The sequence below is a fragment of the Armigeres subalbatus genome, chromosome 3 (genome assembly GCF_024139115.2).
Source record: "Armigeres subalbatus isolate Guangzhou_Male chromosome 3, GZ_Asu_2, whole genome shotgun sequence".
NCBI lineage: Eukaryota > Metazoa > Arthropoda > Insecta > Diptera > Culicidae > Armigeres > Armigeres subalbatus.
Window position 1 is genome coordinate 322561549 of NC_085141.1, and position 17855 is coordinate 322579403.

Below are 17855 nucleotides of genomic sequence, written 5' to 3' on the forward strand. Positions count from 1 at the left end.
CGGGACCGGTTTGGTTTTCTCAGGAAATGCTTACTTCATCAGGAAATCGCCTTCTAATGTTTGTGTACAAAGGTCTCTTGTAAATATGTACTGCAAAGAATAAGCGCATACTGGCATGTCGTGTGTCCAGAACAAAAAGCTACGAAGTGAAGCAAACTGGGCCACGACAACCACCGAATAAGGCGAACGGTGCAAAATCCCTGAGCGCCAAACCGGTGGTAGGTCAGCGTTCTGTCGTTCCCCCACCAGCTTCGCTGAAGGATTTCCCCGATCTTCCACAGCCGTCGAATCAGACTGAACCGTCTGGCTCAATAAACCTAGCTGCAAGCCGACTGCGCCCATTGCACGAACAGTGTCTCCCAGCCGAATCTATAAGGACAATAAAGGACAAACGGTCGAAGGACAAAAGGTCGAATGGACAAAATATCGAAGGGACAAAAGGTCGACGGGACAAAAGGTCGAATGCACAAAATGTCGAAAGGACAAAAGGTCGAAGGGACAAAATGTCGAAATTACTTATTAATTAAAAAGCCATAGTATTGAGAACAATACAAAGCAAAAATATGATGTAGATACCGTCATTGAGGGAGACAATTGGCCACATAGGAGTCAGATTGGGCCATGCTTTCATCAAATTAGAATGTCTTAATAATGGAATTGATGTATCTGGGCACAAGGAAATTGTAATATAAGGTACCTTGTGGAGCGATTTAGATAGCCGACCTGCAGACCTGTTTATGAGAACGATGACCAAATCTTGACTTGAACCTGCCACCTCTTATTTCTACACAAAACTCTACCATCAATATGCAATATGCATATGCACAATCATGATTATAAACCGTTCGCGACGCGAGCGGTCATGGAACACTCATGCAGGCTCGTTCATGCTGTATACCATGAGAGAGATTTTTTTCGTTAATGTTGTACAAAATACAACATCACGCGTTTTTCAGTGTTAATTGAAATGTTTGTATGGTTGAATCGCCGAATAATATGCAATTTAAGCTGTTATGTACAGCTTATAGTAAGTCTTAGTGTACATGCTTCAGTGTTTATTTTTTATTTAACACCAACAGTGACGTCACTTAAAACCAATATCATTCCCACCTAATACATGATGAGGATTGGAAAATGAATTTGACACACATTGCTACAAGAGACCGACAATCTTCTTGACCTTTTGTCTCTTCGACCTTTTGACCGTCGACCTTTTGTCTTGCGAACTTTTATCTTTCGACCTTTTGTCTTTCGGCCTTCTGGCCCAAAGCCTCCCAGCCTGTTGCAAACACAAAACGCGCGTAGCTCATCGTCGTCGATGCGCACACAAACACAGACCGCTCAAGTGGTCTTGATTGACATATTCAAGAAGCCAAACGAATAGTCCACATCGACAAGAAGTAGCTGAAGCCGAGGAGCCCGCCCGGTAAGAAACAGCGATGCCACGACGGTGACGCCGAGCAGGATGTGGGTTTTCTTCCTGGGTAAATTTTTGTTGGCGCTTGGTGCGATTTGGCAGAACCCCGGCCATATGTCTATCGAAACGCACGATCTCGCCTCGATCGGATCTACGTGAGCCGTTGCCTTCGCGAAAAACTGCCGTCGGTTTCTGGGCTCTTCGATCGTATCTTCTTACCGAAGAAAACGCTGTCGAGTGCCGATTCAAGTGGCAATATTGAACCCGGCAGAGCAGGAACTACCGTTCGTGGATGGAGTGGTTGCTGTCATACGCTAAGCCAAAAATAAATATAAAGTCCAAAAAAAAAAAAACAAAGATTTCTACGACGCGCGGTTGCGTAAAGCGATGTGGAATTTAAAAAAAATCGGTGTTTTGAAAAAAAATCTTTGAATTGCAACGGGAAATTCTTTGTATTGTTCATAAGCCGGGTGGCTTTTGCTCAGACGGCGGAAAGCCGTTTGCTTGAATGCCACTTGTACGAACTGGTAGTTTGGCGAAAAAAAGTCGTTTTCCATAACAGATCATTTGGCAGAAATTGTTGTTCGGCCGAATGGCCTTTTCTATCAAACTACTGTTTCGGCAAAATAACCAGTACGGCCAAACGGCCCTTGCTGCCAAAAGACCAGTTCGGTCAAACTGCATTTTCGCCAAATGACCTACTCGGCCAGATGTTCGGTCGAACGACATTTTCGGCCGTTTGTTCATTTTGGCCGTGTGTCCATTAAAAAATATATATATCATCAGACTAAGGCCGGAGTGGCCTGTGCTGCACATAAAAGACTTCTCCATTCAGCTCGGTTCATGGCTGCACTTCGCCAACCACGCAGTCTGCGGAGGGTCCGCAAGTCGTCCTCCACCTGATCGATCCACCTTGCCCGCTGTGCACCTCGCCTTCTTGTTCCCGTCGGATCGTTGTCGAAAACCATTTTTACCGGATTACTGTCCGACATTCTGGCTACGTGCCCGGCCCACCGCAGTAGTCCGATTTTCGCGGTGTGAACGATGGATGGTTCTCCCAACAGCTGATGCAACTCGTGGTTCATTCGCCTCCTCCACGTACCGTCCGCCATCTGCAACCCACCATAGATGGTACGCAACACTTTCCTTTCGAAGACTCCCAGTGCGCGATGGTCCTCCACGAGCATCGTCCAGGTCTCGTGTCCGTAGAGAACTACCGGTCTTATAAGCGTTTTGTAGATAGTCAGTTTGGTACGGCGGCGAACTCTATTCGATCGAAGCGTCTTGCGGAGTCCAAAGTACGTACGATTTCCAGCCACTATGCGTCTCCGAATTTCTCTGCTGGTATCGTTATCGGCGGTCACCAGTGAGCCCAAGTACACGAATTCTTCAACCACCTCGATTTCGTCACCACCGATAGAAACTCGTGGTGGTTGGCTCACATTGACCTCTCTTGAGCCTCTTCCTATCATGTACTTCGTCTTCGACGTGTTGATGACTAGTCCAATCCGTTTAGCTTCGCTTTTCAGTCTGATGTAGGCTTCCTCCATCCTCTCAAAGTTACGTGCCATGATATCAATATCGTCGGCGAAGCCAAATAACTGGACGAACTTCGTGAAAATCGTACCACTCGTGTCAATCCCTGCCCTTCGTATTACTCCCTCCAAAGCGATGTTGAATAGCAGACACGAAAGACCATCGCCTTGCCGTAACCCTCTACGGGTTTCGAAGGGACTCGAGAATGCCCCTGAAACTCGAACTACGCACATCACCCGATCCATCGTCGCCTTGATCAACCGTATCAGTTTATCCGGAAATCCGTTTTCGTGCATTAGCTGCCATAGCTGGTCCCGATCGATTGTATCATATGCGGCTTTGAAGTCGATAAATAGATGATGTGTGGGCACGTTGTATTCGCGGCATTTCTGCAATACCTGACGTATGGCGAACACCTGGTCTGTGGTAGAGCGTTCACCCATAAATCCCGCCTGGTACTGCCCCACGAACTCTCTTGCAATTGGTGTTAGTCGATGGCATAAAATTTGGGAGAGTACCTTGTCTGCGGCGTTCAGCAATGTGATTGCGCGGTAGTTGCTACAATCCAGCTTATCGCCCTTTTTGTAGATGGGACACACGACACCTTCCATCCACTCCTGCGGCAGAACCTCATCCTTCCAAACCTTGGTAATCACCCAGTGCAGCGCTCGAGCCAGTGCTTCACCACCGTGTTTAAACAGCTCTCCTGGTAGTTGGTCAACTCCAAGGGCTTTGTTGTTTTTCAGCCGGCCGATCTCCTCCTGGATTTCCTGGAGATTCGGAGCCGGAAGTCGCATGTCCTGCGCGCGTGCTCCTAGGTTCATTACCATACCGCCACCGTTGTCTGCCATATCGCCATTCAGGTGCTCTTCGTAGTGCTGCCGCCACCTTTGGATCACCTCACGGTCGTTCGTAAGAAGGTTCCCGTTTATGTCCTTACACATATCGGGCTGTGGCACGTGGCCCTTACGTGAACGGTTCAACTTCTCATAGAACTTTCGTGCGTTATTAGCGCGGTACAGTTCCTCCGTCTCTTCACGGTCTCGATCTTCCTGCTGGCGCTTTTTCCTCCGGAAAATCGAGTTTTGTCTGTTCCGCGCCCGTTTGTATCGTGCCTCGTTCGCCCTCGTGCGGTGTTGCAGCAATCTCATGACGGCGAGTATGACGGCGAATGTGAGCAGTTAGTTGAGGAGAAGAATGCAGCATTTCTTCTCCTCAACTAACTGCTCACATTCGCCGTCATACCAGTCGTTTATAAAATATATATTTCGACGAAATGACTTTCAGTCTTACAATTTTCACGAACTTTCCGGGATATCAACAATACTCGGAATATCAACGGGAATATTTAGGGGATTTCGAAGGAAATTCTTTGGATTTCAACGGAAAATTGTAATTTCCTCAGGAAGTTCTTGTTGATTTTTATAAATTAAAAAATAATGGCTTGGAATTTTCAAGGAAATCTACAGAATTTTCGCGAACTCTCTGGAGTTTCAGGTTTGGGGATATCAATCGAGAGACGGAAATTTTGCTGGTTCTTCGAAAGTTCTACGGAAAATTCGGCGGACTTCTACTAATCCGAGTCTGCCTCTGCGAACATTTCAGATCAGCGACGTGACATATTTTAAACGATGGTGCGCCGATGCAAACATCTCGGCAGCCCACTCCTTTTTCTAAGTGGCTTGTTTATCCAGTTGAACGATCCTTGAGCGGTTTCGTGCGTCTTAGAGGTCGATAGATCTGGTTGGATCGATTGAAAGAAAATCAAATCATTAACCAATTTGAACGACTGAGTGGATGAGTGGATATTGCATCCAGTTGGATTGGACAAACAATCCAATCTTAGAGCACTTTGGTGCGTCTGAGTGGCCTTTGGATTCTGTTGAATCAGTTGAAAGAAAATCCAATTACTGAGCAATTTGGTGCATCTTCGGATGAATCTGTCGAAAGAAAGTCACAAACTGGAGCAGGACAGCACCGCAATGAGCAGTAATACACAACGTCCACAAGACCAAGCCGTTGAAGGTGACGAAGGAAAATTCTTTCAGTTAATGATACCGGTGATAAATAAAGCTATGACCAGTAGGGCAGTTCAAATTTCAAAAATGTTCGAAAATTCCAACTCCCATTTGTCTATTAGCATCATTTTGATAATATAGGAGTCCTGGCAAAATTTCAGGCAATTCGGTGGCCATTTAGGGGTGGCGCGAAGTCAATTTATGTTTATATGGAAATTTGTATGGGAAAAACCTTTAAAATTATTCCCTACAACTCTACAACTGTCAAATCGTGATGAATTCAAATAAACATCCCCAGCCTCCATTTTTGGAATCTATTTGAGCTCAACCAGTGGGTAACTCATTCATTTTGATTTATATTTCCACTGCTACGTTAAGGCTAATTACACCATTTTAGCCAATTATCTCATATTCACACTGTCAATAGAACCGTTCAATCCACTCATAACTAATGTGTTATCCGTAGGTCTCATTTATATAGATTCAAAAAAGGGAGGTTGGGGATGTTTATTTGAATTCATCACGATTTGACAGTTGTAGGGAGACTTAAATAAATTTTAAGTTTTTCCCATACAAATTTCCATACAAACATAAATTGACTTCGCGCCACCCCTAAATGGCCACCGAATTGCCTGAAATTTTGCCAGGACTCCTATATTATCAAAATGATGCTTATAGACATATGGGAGTTGGAATTTTCGAACATTTTTAAAATTTGAACTGCCCTAATGACCAGGCAATAGGCCAAACCAATACATTGGAGAGCACTGGTTTTGGATGTAATTTTTAGGTGTTCTGCTCATTAGACTTTAGACTGGCCCTTGATACAAAAAGTCGTTGGGACACCCCCTAGGATTTTGCCTTCGGTTGAAAAAATCAATCTCTGAAAATTTCATCTTAATCGGTTGGTGTATATTTGATTTCCAGTTTATTTGGGGTTTCAACCGAAATATATAAAGGAAAATACACATTTATCACTCGGAGACGAGCCATCATTGGGCTGAAAGTCTCCTAAATAAAGATAAAAAACCTTTAGCACTCTTGCGTTCTGGAATTTGTTTCGATAAGCCCGATTGAGCCCAGAATTGCAAAAAAAGGTAGCTACTATGTAAAAGAACAATTCTACAGAACGTTGTACAATGATTGAGTGGTTTTTATTTAGTTTTTGGCTGATTCATTAGGTGTTGATTGCTGGACCATGAAATTTGTTGATTGCCATGAAAAACACCAACCGATTAACCTTAAATTTCCATAGATTGATTTTTCACCCAAAGGAACAATCCTAGAGGATGCCTCGAAGAATTCGACTTTGTTTCTCTCCATACTAGGCTGGGGCAGTCTACTGCTCATGCTCTAATGTTGTAAGTTTACTTATTTGGTTGTATTCGATATCCATGAACAATTTTTATGATCGCATACCCTTGAAAAGGGAAGTACCATCCTATGCACATTATGCCATCAAATATCATCTTTTGGTGAAAAAAAATCATCACGTAACAATTTTACATTCCAAATACATGCTCATACTTACCACTCATAAAATTATAAATCACAGGATTAATGGCGCTGTTGGCGTAGCAGAGCCAGTGCGAGAAAAGCGACAGCACAGCCACCACGTCACTCTGCCCGATGTCGAACGTGTATCTGCGGAAATGGACGGGGTTGAGAGAGAATCATAAAATATGGTATAAGAAAGCGCACTAGTCATGTTATTACATTATTGATATAATGGAAATGTCGTTATCATATTGATGCGATTGAAATGGTTCTGGAATTATTTTCCTCAGTTTATTTCCTTTGTGGATTTGAAATTCAGATGCTTGTTTATTAGTCACGAAGCTGCGATCCGATTTGTTTATGGTTGAGAATGGTTATTGGTACAGTTTTTCAATAAGATTGCCACGTGAAAATTATAAGATAAGTGACGCAGCTCGTATCTGAAAGAAAAGCATTAGGGTAGCCGTACCCTTAGTGGAGGTAGCACCAATAGTGAAGGTAGTGGGGTTTTAATGAGATTTATCATATTTATAGACTTTACGATGGTTTCAGTTGATGCGTCGTGCTTTAAATATCATGTTTAATGCAACTTACCTTAAGAATTCGCTTGAAAAACTATTGAAAACAATGATTTTCCTTAACAATATTGACTCCCTTGCACCTATAGTGGTGCAACTGTACCAATAGTGGCGAGTCTCATAAGAAACCAATGGATAGCACCACTATAGGAACCAAAATTATTTTTTACCGCCACTAAAGGAACAGTGTACCCATAGTGGTGCAAGCAATATTTGGTAATTATTGATGTTAAATGACATCTATCTCATTTTTGTAAGCAAATTTATTAGTTTATCTATTGACTAAGATAATAAAGCAGTAAATTTCCCATAATTATCAATTTTTAAAAAATATTTTCTTTTGTGGATCTACTAATACCTCCACTATTGGTACCGTTACCCTATAGCTTCATAGCCTGTTCAGATTACGCGAATTTTTACGTGATGTAATATTAAATCTAAATTACATGAGTAAACTTCGACATCAACATGCTCTTTATCATGTCATAAAGCTCGTAATATGAACGGGCTATTATTGCGCATGCAAAGATGATCTTTGTAAGACATGTAAGTAATAGCTTTTAATGGATGTCTTATTCAAAGGGAAAACGATTTTCATAACTTTATAAATTTCAAAACATGGCAACCACTGAGGGAGCTAAGCTGGGGAACGGTGGGGCACGTAACCCAACAAATCGATTACTTTCCCTGCAATTTAACTATACGCCACAATTGATCTAAAAAAAAAACTAATTTTCCTAGAATTTCTTAGGGTTATTTTAGATAGAATATATCTTGGAATTTCTTTGGAAAATATGATAGGTCGAAAATTCTATTGGAAATTCTTTCGTAAATTCCGGTAAGAATTCCTTCGGAAATAATTTTAGCAATTACTGCTAAAACTTTCCGAAATCTTTAAGGTTTTGCTTTGGCAATTTAATTAACCATATAAATTTCCTTTTAAAATTGCTGCAGGATTTATTCCAGAAATTTTGTTGAAAGATTTTTTCCTGAAATTTATTAAAAAATGAAATAGAAAAACATTAAGGAATTTTCGGAAGAGTTTCTAACGGAAATGTCAATTCGAAAGCTATAAAGAATGTCTAATTAAATTTCCAGAGGAGCTTTTAATTATTTATTCAAGAACTCCTTGGTGAATTTATAAAGATATTCCTGAGAAGAATTTTGAAGGAATTCCAAGAATTTCTTCCTAGAGTTTCGGAAGAATTTGTTTGAGAAAATTCTGCAATAATTGCTTATTGAAATAATTGAAAAAAAAAATGAAGGAATTCCTTATTCAATTTTGACAGGAATTTCTAAAGCAATTTCCAAAGGAATTCAACGAAATTCAAAACAAATTCTTCTAAAGAAATTTTGGAAGGTTTTCCTGAAACAATTTCCGAATCTATTCTTAAAGGAACTCCGGAAGACCTTTCTAACGAATTTCCAATGGAATTTACAAATTTCTAGAAAAAATACCGAAAGAATTTCGGAAAAATTCTCAAAAGAATTCGCAAAAGAAATTTTCGAAGGAATCTCTAGAAGCATTTTCGAGGGAATTTCTAAAGGAATTTTTAGAAGAATTTTTGCAATGTATTTACGAAAATAATATGGACTTTCCAAAGTTTTATGACAGATTTCTCCTACAACAATTTCCGAAGGTATTCCTAAAATAATTTTCGAAAATATTTCGTACTGTCTTGGGATTTCTTCTGAAAATTCTCCGGAAATTGCATCGGAGATAAATCAAAAAATTTCTTTGGATATTCCTCATAAAATATTCCTTCGAAAATTCAAAGAAGGAATTATAAGAAAACTAGCTGATCCGGCGAACTTTGTCTCGCCAAAAATTGATCAACTTTCTGATAATTTTTTTGCGTACACAATTTATCACAATTTATTTTGGAATAAGTTTTGTTTTTTACAGTTCTATCAAAACGTTTTTCATTTTCATTTTTTTCCAGTTTCATCGTATAAAGAAAAAGACTTCGAATATAAATTAGCAATAATTTGGCTGTCCATTCTTGAAAGATGCGTACAAATGCCAACTTTGTTTTATATATCTAGAAAAAGATTTCGAAATATGTATCCTTTTTTTAGGATTTTTTTTCGTACCTACAACACCTATGGAAATTGTTTTAGGATTACCTTTGAGAAATCCGTTAGGAATTACTTCGAAATAAATTTTAAGACCTCTGTCAGTACTTTCTCAAGAAATCCCTTTGAAAACTTCAGGAATTTTTTTTTCGAAATTCCTTCGAAATTTTCCTCAGGAATTTCTTCAGAACTGCCTCCAGATTTTCATTCGAGAATTGTTTTAGCTATTCCTTCGGTTATTCCTTCGGATTTATTTAGCAATTCTTACAGTTATTCCTTTAGACCAAACAGAAAAAAAATATGAAAAGTAAACAGCGCGTAAAACTTGAGATGCGGAAATCTACGCTATTCTACGCTGAAACGGTTCTCTTTCTAACAAGTTTGTGTACAACTTGCAAGCAATATTGATGATTCACGTTAAATATTGTATAGATTTAGGCTGTATCACGCGTGGATCTACGCAAATAATGATGTTCCATTTATGTGCATGATTTTTAGTGTGAATTTCAGTGAATTTTTCTATCTGTGCATCGGAGTTTTCATTTGAAATTCTTTCGTTATTTTCTATACGCATTCTTTCGGGAATCTCTTCGGAAAAAAATAAGAATTCTCGCAAATTTCATTTCGAAATTTCTTCGAGAATTATTAAGAAATTTCTTTCGAGGTTTAATCAGGAAATTCTTTAGAAACTTTTTCAAGAACTCTTAAAGGCTTTCCTATTTTTCGAAAGGTTTTACGGAAGAATCCCTGGAGAAATATCCAAATGAGCTACAGGAGGAATGTTATAAATTATTCCTGGAGGAGATTGTGAAATTTTTTTTGGAGCATTTACTGGAGAAATTTTAGAAGAAATTCCTGGAGGCATTTCCAAATGTATTCCAGGAAGAATTTCCAAAGAACAACCTGACAAGATGTGGACAAGAATTTCTAAATTAATTTCTGAAGGAATTTCCTAAAGAATTGTTAAAAGAATCCTCGGAAAAATTTCCTAATGGAATGTTCATATAAACTTTTAGATTTCTACAAGAATTTATTCTGGGACACTTGAAAGATGTTTTCGGGGTTTCTGCCAGTAATTTCTCCGAGAATACCTTCTAAAATTCGGACAGCAGTAAAACTAAAGTCTGTTTTGAATCTGGAATTAAGACTTGCAAATAAAAAAACAAAAACATCGGGATTTCAGTCAGAATTCCACAGGAATTTACTGCAGGAGTTGCTTCGAAATTCTGAAAATCCTCCCCCAGGAAAATTTTGTCGGAAAATTGAAAATGAAAATTTTGTCGGAATTCCTACGAAAAAATCTTCAGAAATACCTACGGAAATTGCTTCAGGATAATCTTCCGAAATTCCCTTAGGACAGCGGTTCCCATTTTTTTTTTCATGAGAGGTACCCCTTCAAACTTTTACATTTATTGAGGTACCCCCAATTTTTTTAGCTGTATTTTAATGCAAATAAGCATAACACATAAGCATGACAAACGGACCTGAAAACTAACGGGATATGTAGCACCCCAAAAAGTTGTATAGAATTTTCGCAGTTCCGTGAAGCTCTTAAGTTCAAATTAAGTTTATACATACTTTGAGGACTTTTGGAAGTTTCCGAGGCTTTTACAGGGTTCTCTAACTCTTTTGAAATTAGATTTCCCAGTTACTTGAAGTAGCATTTGAAAGAAGCCTTCTTGAAAGGAGGCTTCAGAGTCTTTTGAAAAAAGGTTTCCAAGGCTCTTAGAAGGAGACTTCTGAGCATTTGTAAGGATGTTCTGAGCTTCTTGAAAGGAGGGTTTCGAGCCTCTTGAAAGGAGGCTTCCAAGCCTCTTGAAAGGAGGCATCCGAGCCTCTTGAAAGGAGGCTTCCGAGCCTCTAGAAGGAGGCTTCCAAGCTTGAAAGAAGGCTTCCGTGCCTCTTGAAAGGAGGCTTCCGAGCCTCTTGAAAGAAGGCCTCCGAGCTTCTTGAAAGGAGGCTTCCGAGGCTCTTGAATAGAGGCTTCCGAGCCTTTTGAAAAGAGGCTTCCGAGCCTCTTGAAAAGAGGCTTCCGAGCCTCTTGAAAGGAGGCTTCCGAGCCTCTTGAAAAGTGGTTTCCGAGCCTTTTGAAAAAAGATTTCCAAGGCTCTTACAAGAAGACTTCTGAGCATTTGCAAGGATGCTTCTGAGCTTGTTGAAAGAAGGTTTTCGAGTCTCTTCAATAGAGGCTTCCGAGCCTCTTGAAAGAAGGTTTCCGAGCCTCTTGAAAGTAGGTTTCCCAGCGTCTTGAAAAAAGGCTTACGATCCTCTTGAAAGGAAGCTTCCGAGTCTCTTTAAAGGAGGTTTCAGAGCCTTTTGGAAGAAGGCCTTTTGAAAAAGGTAAAGATGCTTCTGAGCTTCTTGAGAGAAGGTTTCCGAGCCTCTTGAAAGGAGGTTTCCAAGCCTTTTGAAAAAAAGATTTCCAAGACTCTTAGAAGAAGACTCCTGAGCATTTGCAAGGATGTTTCTGAGCTTCTTGAAAGGAAATTCCAAGTCCCTTGAAGGTTTCCGAGTCTCTTGAATGGAGGCTTCCGAGCCTCTTGAAAGGAGGCTTCCGAGCCTCTTGAAAGGAGGCTTCGGAACCTCATGAAAGGAGGCTTCCGAGCCTCTTGAAAGGAGGCTTCCCAGCCTCTTGAAAAAAGACTTTCCAGCCTCTTGAAAGGGGACTTCTGAGCCTCTTGAAAGAAGGCTTCTGAGCCTCTTGAAAGGAGGCTTCCAAGGCTCTTAAAACTAGAATTATAAGCATTTGCAAGGATGCTTCTGAGCTTCTTGAAAGGAGGCTTTCGAGCTTCTTGAAAGGAGGCTTTCGTGCCTCTTGAAGGGAGGCTTCCGAGCCTGTTGAAAGGAGGCTTCCGAGCCACTTGAAAGGAGGCTTCCGAGCCTCTTGAAAGGAGGCTTCCGAGCCACTTGAAAGGAGGCTTCCGAGCTTCTTGAAAGGAGGCTTCCGTGCCTCTTGAAAGGAGGCTTCCGAGCCTCTTGAAAGGAGGCTTCCGAGCCACTTGAAAGGAGGCTTCCGAGCCACTTGAAAGGAGGCTTCCGAGCCTCTTGAAAGGAGGCTTCCGAGCCTCTTGAAGGAAGGCTTCCGAGCCTCTTGAAGGAAGGCTTCCGAGCCTCTTGAAAGGAGGCTTCCGAGTCTCTTGAAAGGAGGCTTCCGAGCCTCTTGAAAGGAGGCTTCCGTGCCTCTTGAAAGAAAGCTTTTTGAAAGGAGGGTTTCCAGCCTCATGAAAGGATGTTTCAGATTCTCTTGAAAGGAGGGTTCCGAGCCACTTGAAAGGAGGCTTCCGAGCGTCTTGAAGGGAGGCCTCTGAGCCTTTTGAAAGGAGGCTTCCGAGCCTCTATCTGCGGAAATTGGTATATTTAAAATGTATGTATATTTAAAATTTTTTGGAAGTCACTTCTGAAATTCATTCAGGAATTCTTTTTGGATCTTTTGGAATTTTCTAAGAGTTCTTTCGTAAATTTTATCTGGAATCCTTTGAAATTTACTTTAGAAGCGATTCCGAAAAATCCTTGAGTTTTCAAAAGAATATCTTGGAGAATCTCTAAAGGAATTGCTGGATTTATTTCCAGTAACTTCGAGAGGATTTTCTGGAAAAATCTCTAGACTTAATTCCGAAAAAAATACTCGGAGTAATGTCCAAAGATATTCTTGGACACATTTAATGTTGAGAATGCCTTCAGGAGATCCATTGTCACTTCCGTTAGCAATTCGTTCGTAAACTCCTGAGGAAATGTCTGAAATTTTGTCCTAGATTTGAGGAAGGGATTTTTGCTGGAAATTCCGGAGAGGTTTCCGAGGGAATAGAATTTCCGATGATATCTAAAGGAAAACCTGAAATAATTTTTGGATTAAATGTTTTCGGAAAACATTCCAAAAATTTTCTTGGAACATCTAGGGGAACGGTTTGCCACTTCATCTCATTGCTTCTATTTCCATCCCATCAAAAACAAAGCAATGGAAAGGAATTTGGTTTGATTATTATTTTTGTGATTTTATTCAGCAGTGAGCACGCATGTTGACAAAAGGAAGCGACGAATTTGGTGCCGTATTTCTTTGTTTAGCGATGAGATGGATATACGTTCAGTGAGATGGAGATTGGAACAGTTCACCTATATAATAAAAATGAGTTGAGGTTTCTTTCCTGATGATTTAACTCGCGAATGGGTTGACCGATTTGCAAGATTTTCTCCTTAATCAATTCGTTCTGGGATCCGCAAGGTTTGTATATATAAATAGTTGGTGAACTTAACAAGGAAATGTAAAAAAATCATTTGAATGCAATTTTAGGTCAGCTGTTGAGGAAAACAAAACAAACGCATAAAAATTGATCTAGAGTGCGGGGCTGCAAATAGTTCATTGTGACCACGGCATACAAAAACAAGGCACTATCGACACGTTTGTAAACATCAATTTTCACTGTAAACAATTGACGTCACTGCTATCGCTGCTCGGGACGGAGCAAGCCAACGCTCTACGATTTAAGGTTCCCCCAAACACACGCGACGCGATTCTATCGCTTGGCGACAGCGATTCTGTCGCCGTTGGTATGAAAGCGTAAATAGAACATTGCCTGCAGCGACCCAACGATAGAATCGCGGCGACTAGTTGTCGCCGTCGCGGCGATGAAATCGCTAAGGTCTGGGGGAGCCTTTAGTTTGCTCTTCTTTTGCACTCGTTCATACTGCGATAGCAATCACGTCACTTTTGAACTGTCATTTTCTTTACGAGCCTACCTTGATTCTGTATACCGTGATTGTGACATTTGCAACACCCGGGCAAAGCTGGGCTTCTTTCGGTAGTTTTCAATAAATTAGACTATTGCATCGCATTTTAAGGACACTCCTGACGGAATCCAAGTTCCAAAGTGCTCGTGTTTTCGGGGGCACACCAATCGATTCAGAGGCGGCGCACAACTGTCATTTTTGTTGATTTACCTTTGCTGCGTCGCAGCATGCGTGAAATAATAAAAATGACAGTTGTGCGTTGCTTCCGTATCGAGTGGTGTGCCCCCGAAAACGCGAGCACTTTTAAACTTGGATTCCGTCAGGAGTGACTTTAAAGACGATAAAATGCAATCAAAATTTCGTAATATATGAAATTGCCTGAATTTTTTTTCAATTGATTTATCTAATTCCTATTAATCACAAGAACGGATTGTATAAAGTAATGTGACTTCAACATGGTTCTCTGCTCAACTTCATTCGTTCCTGTCAATCGAAGTTACTTCGAAGTAGCAACCACTCACGCAACTGTAAATTGTTCAATAAGCTTAATATATTGCACAGTACTTTTGAAGTGCATACTACCCTTATTTAAAAGTGAAACATGTTGCACTTCAGGAATAATTTGACAGCAAATATTGACATCACTCGGTTCTGCATGCTGTTCTTTTGTCTATTTCCCAATAATGCTTTTGATGTTGGTCTTCTTAATAAAAATATGCACATCAAAGATATTGTCGCACTTGTATAATGCACTCTGATCCAGTGCATTCCACATCCAACGGGTTTTACATAAATAGAGTTTCCAAGCAAACTTTCAAGTGCTGAAACAGTGCATTGCAAAAGAACAGCCATAAACTGTTGTGCAGCTTAAAGTGAAAGCATAAATTCGAATCTCCATCCATACAGATGTTACTTTTCCCTTTCACAAGCAAGAGCTACAGCTGTTGTAGAGCACAGAAACCAGTGACCAAGAGAGTACATGTACACGTTGTACAGTTCTTATGGCATCAGAATGGTTTCGTGTTTGGGAATTCTCGTACGACCCAAGTGGTCGAGGGAATTGTTTGGTCTGACACGAACGTTACATACAGTTGCTCTTTCGGAGCTTGCTGTCCATATTCCGGAAGGAACGTGACTGGTTAAATAGACCGAACTTCAGGTGACATAGTCTTTGGGATTGAATATCATGAGCTTGTGAATGGGAGGGAAAGGTCAACCACCATGGGATACCTACCAATTTTGAATACGATTTGTAAATATAACTAATCAATTGTTAATCAATTGTTAATTAGCAGGCAACCTCTTTGTGGACTGAAGCTTTGTTGACGTTCGAAAAGCAGACACTGGAAGATTAAGGACCGATGCCCAAAAAAAAATCACGCTTTGGTGCTACAAGTAAAAATGATCAGATAGAACAATCTTGTTATGTAACCGATTTTATCCGAACAAAAAGGACCACAAAACGCTGCAGTTAACTGTCCGCCCGTAATCAAGATCAACGGGTGTCTCTGATGTTGATGTTCATTTGTTAGATTTTTGTTCGGCAACTCTTTTATGGCACGAGATATCATCTTCGGGCACAAACCCTCTTCACCAGCTAAAGCATCTTTTTCTTTGGTTTTATGACTGCTTTGCGCCGTGGATGAAGTCGTCTAGCCTATTCCCCGCTCGAATATCACCGGGAGTGTGAGAAAAACAAAATACGGATTCTTTGGAACCGGTGTTTCGGGGAAGAACTTTATCGAGGGTTATTTTTTATTTCTTTAGCTTTCGGAAACAGTTGCACTTCCGAAATGTGGGGAAAGAAAATTAAAAGGGTTGCCGAATTGGGTTGTTCGCGATAATGGCGCTAAATGTGCTAAATTTAAAACGACAAGGCTAGCTGTGTGGAGGAAGTGATTTACTGGGAACATAATTGAAAATAAGAATCTTAATTTGCACTTCAATGAATGAGTGTTCCATGCTATTATATGTCCGAGACTTGGAAGCTTTGTTTATTTATTTTCCAAAATCACGTTATTCTGTAGCAAATGTACTTAGGATACACAATGAACCTTTATAAAGTTATTTATAGATGAATTTGGGCTTACCTGGCCACGTTCAGCATATGTACCGGGAAGTAACAGCTGGCGAACATGACCACGACTGCAACCAACATTTTGGCCGCTTTTCGGCGGGCTCGTAGCTGACCCATGGTACTGGTGTTTCCAACGCAGTTCAGCGTCGTCCGGGTGCTGTGAACTGTAGGAAAAAAAGATGAAATAAAATAAAGCATTTAGTAAAGTTGGATTTGCTGGGATTTGCTAGTGTCAATAACACAAGCAATTAAATGTTGGGTATTCATAACATGTCTGAGTGTTGTAGCAATTGAAGCATCATGAAAAAGAAAAGCGACGTCAGTGTAATTAGCAATCTCCAGCACAACTGACGAATATTTGGTACCCTCGAGTTGATTAGAAAATAGGCCTAAAATAAGAAGCGAGAAGAAGTTCAAACCTAAATGGGATTTGGCTGCAAACAAGTTGCGAAAACGTTGCAATGTATTCCCACGCGTTGGTGTCTATGCAGCAGATGGGGCCTGTTAGGTGGAACATATGAGTTGGTCTTGCGATAAGCATACAATCCAGCAATAAACTCCCGAAACATTTAGAACGAAAACACGTTTACTCGAACAAGATTATCGTACCTGGTGCAAAATTGCTTTCACATTTGCCGGTGTGCAAAACCGTGTACAAAGGGCTCGTATCGTGCACAATATATTCAAAACATCACAAAGGGTAGTGTTCGCTGTAGCTATTCAATCACGACAAAAAAATTTGCCCTAAAATCAATCTATTTTCAGTAGAGGTATGCGCCGTTCCTAAAATTGGTGGCAGCGGCGTTTGTCGTAATTTTGTTCTGAAGGAACTCCTAGAAGAGTTTCCAAAGGATTTTGTGGATTCATTTTCGGACATTTTTAAATCCCTGGAAGAATTTCCTGTCATGTTGGACGATGGCGACCAAACGAATCAGCAATCTCCAGCTGCTGTGCGAACCGCAGCAGTTTAGAATACGGCTTTCTCGAAATATTTTATAAAATATACGTCCCTCTGTCACTTTTCATCTGGTAGGTACTCATAGCTAATGTGTATTTCCCTTCATTCGTTTTATATATTTTACCATACACGTCTCAATCCCTAAATTCCTTCAGTTTGTTAGCATTCCTTTGTTTCCTTTGTTTTAGCATTTGTTTATCAGATTTTTTTTTACCTATTGAATCATTTGTTTGTAAAAACTGCATAAGCCCATTTTACACTATTTAAAAAAACAACAAAAAACTGTTTTTGAACAAATTTGCACGGAATCTTTCGATTTCTTCGATACAAATCAATAGTTTTTGGCAAAACTCCACCCCCTGGGGCACTTTCAGTGCAAAACATGTAAGCAGCACTCCACAATTGCTCTTCAAAGTACGTGGACATATGTAGTTTCTCAAACAAACGAAAAAAAACGAAAGAGCTACGGGATTTTTTAAAAACCTATTGTTATCGAACCCTGAGTATGGAATAAATGTTTTGACTACACACGGACCCACGGGGCCCTTCTTAGTCATGCGGTAAAATGCGCGACTACGATTCGATTCCCGGTGCCGGTCTAGATAATTTTCGGATTGGAAACTATAAAAGTATCATCGTGCTAGCCTCATGATATACTAATGCAGAAATGGTAAATTGGCTTAGAAACCTCGAAGTTAATAACTGTGGAGAGCTGTGAGGGGGCAATGTCCCAGTGGGGGATGTAATGCCAATGAAGAAGATGAAGACACACGGACCATTGTGGCCACCGGGTGGTCCCCTGGAAGATCCGGAACATCCGTAAAAATGGTCAATTCGAAAAATTCATCGTAGATCGGCGGGATTTTTTTTGAAACCTATTGTTATCGAACCCTGAGTATGGAATTGATGTTTTGACGGCGGGACTTTATTTAAAACCTATTGTTACCGACTCCTGAGTATAGAATTGATGTTT

General features: G+C 40.5%; 1 protein-coding gene across 5 annotated transcripts in view; it reads right to left on the reverse strand.

Annotated features, from left to right (window-relative positions):
- Positions 1-17855, reverse strand: part of LOC134225484 (neuropeptide SIFamide receptor-like) — a 734184-nt gene that overhangs the window by 25081 nt on the left and 691248 nt on the right. For all 5 annotated transcript variants that reach the window (XM_062705590.1, XM_062705591.1, XM_062705589.1 and 2 more), the window contains 2 exons: positions 15938-16088; positions 6503-6615 (listed from right to left, as the gene is read on the reverse strand). In XM_062705590.1, coding sequence (XP_062561574.1) covers positions 6503-6615; positions 15938-16088 — 264 coding nt within the window. The remainder of the gene's footprint in view (positions 1-6502; positions 6616-15937; positions 16089-17855) is intronic.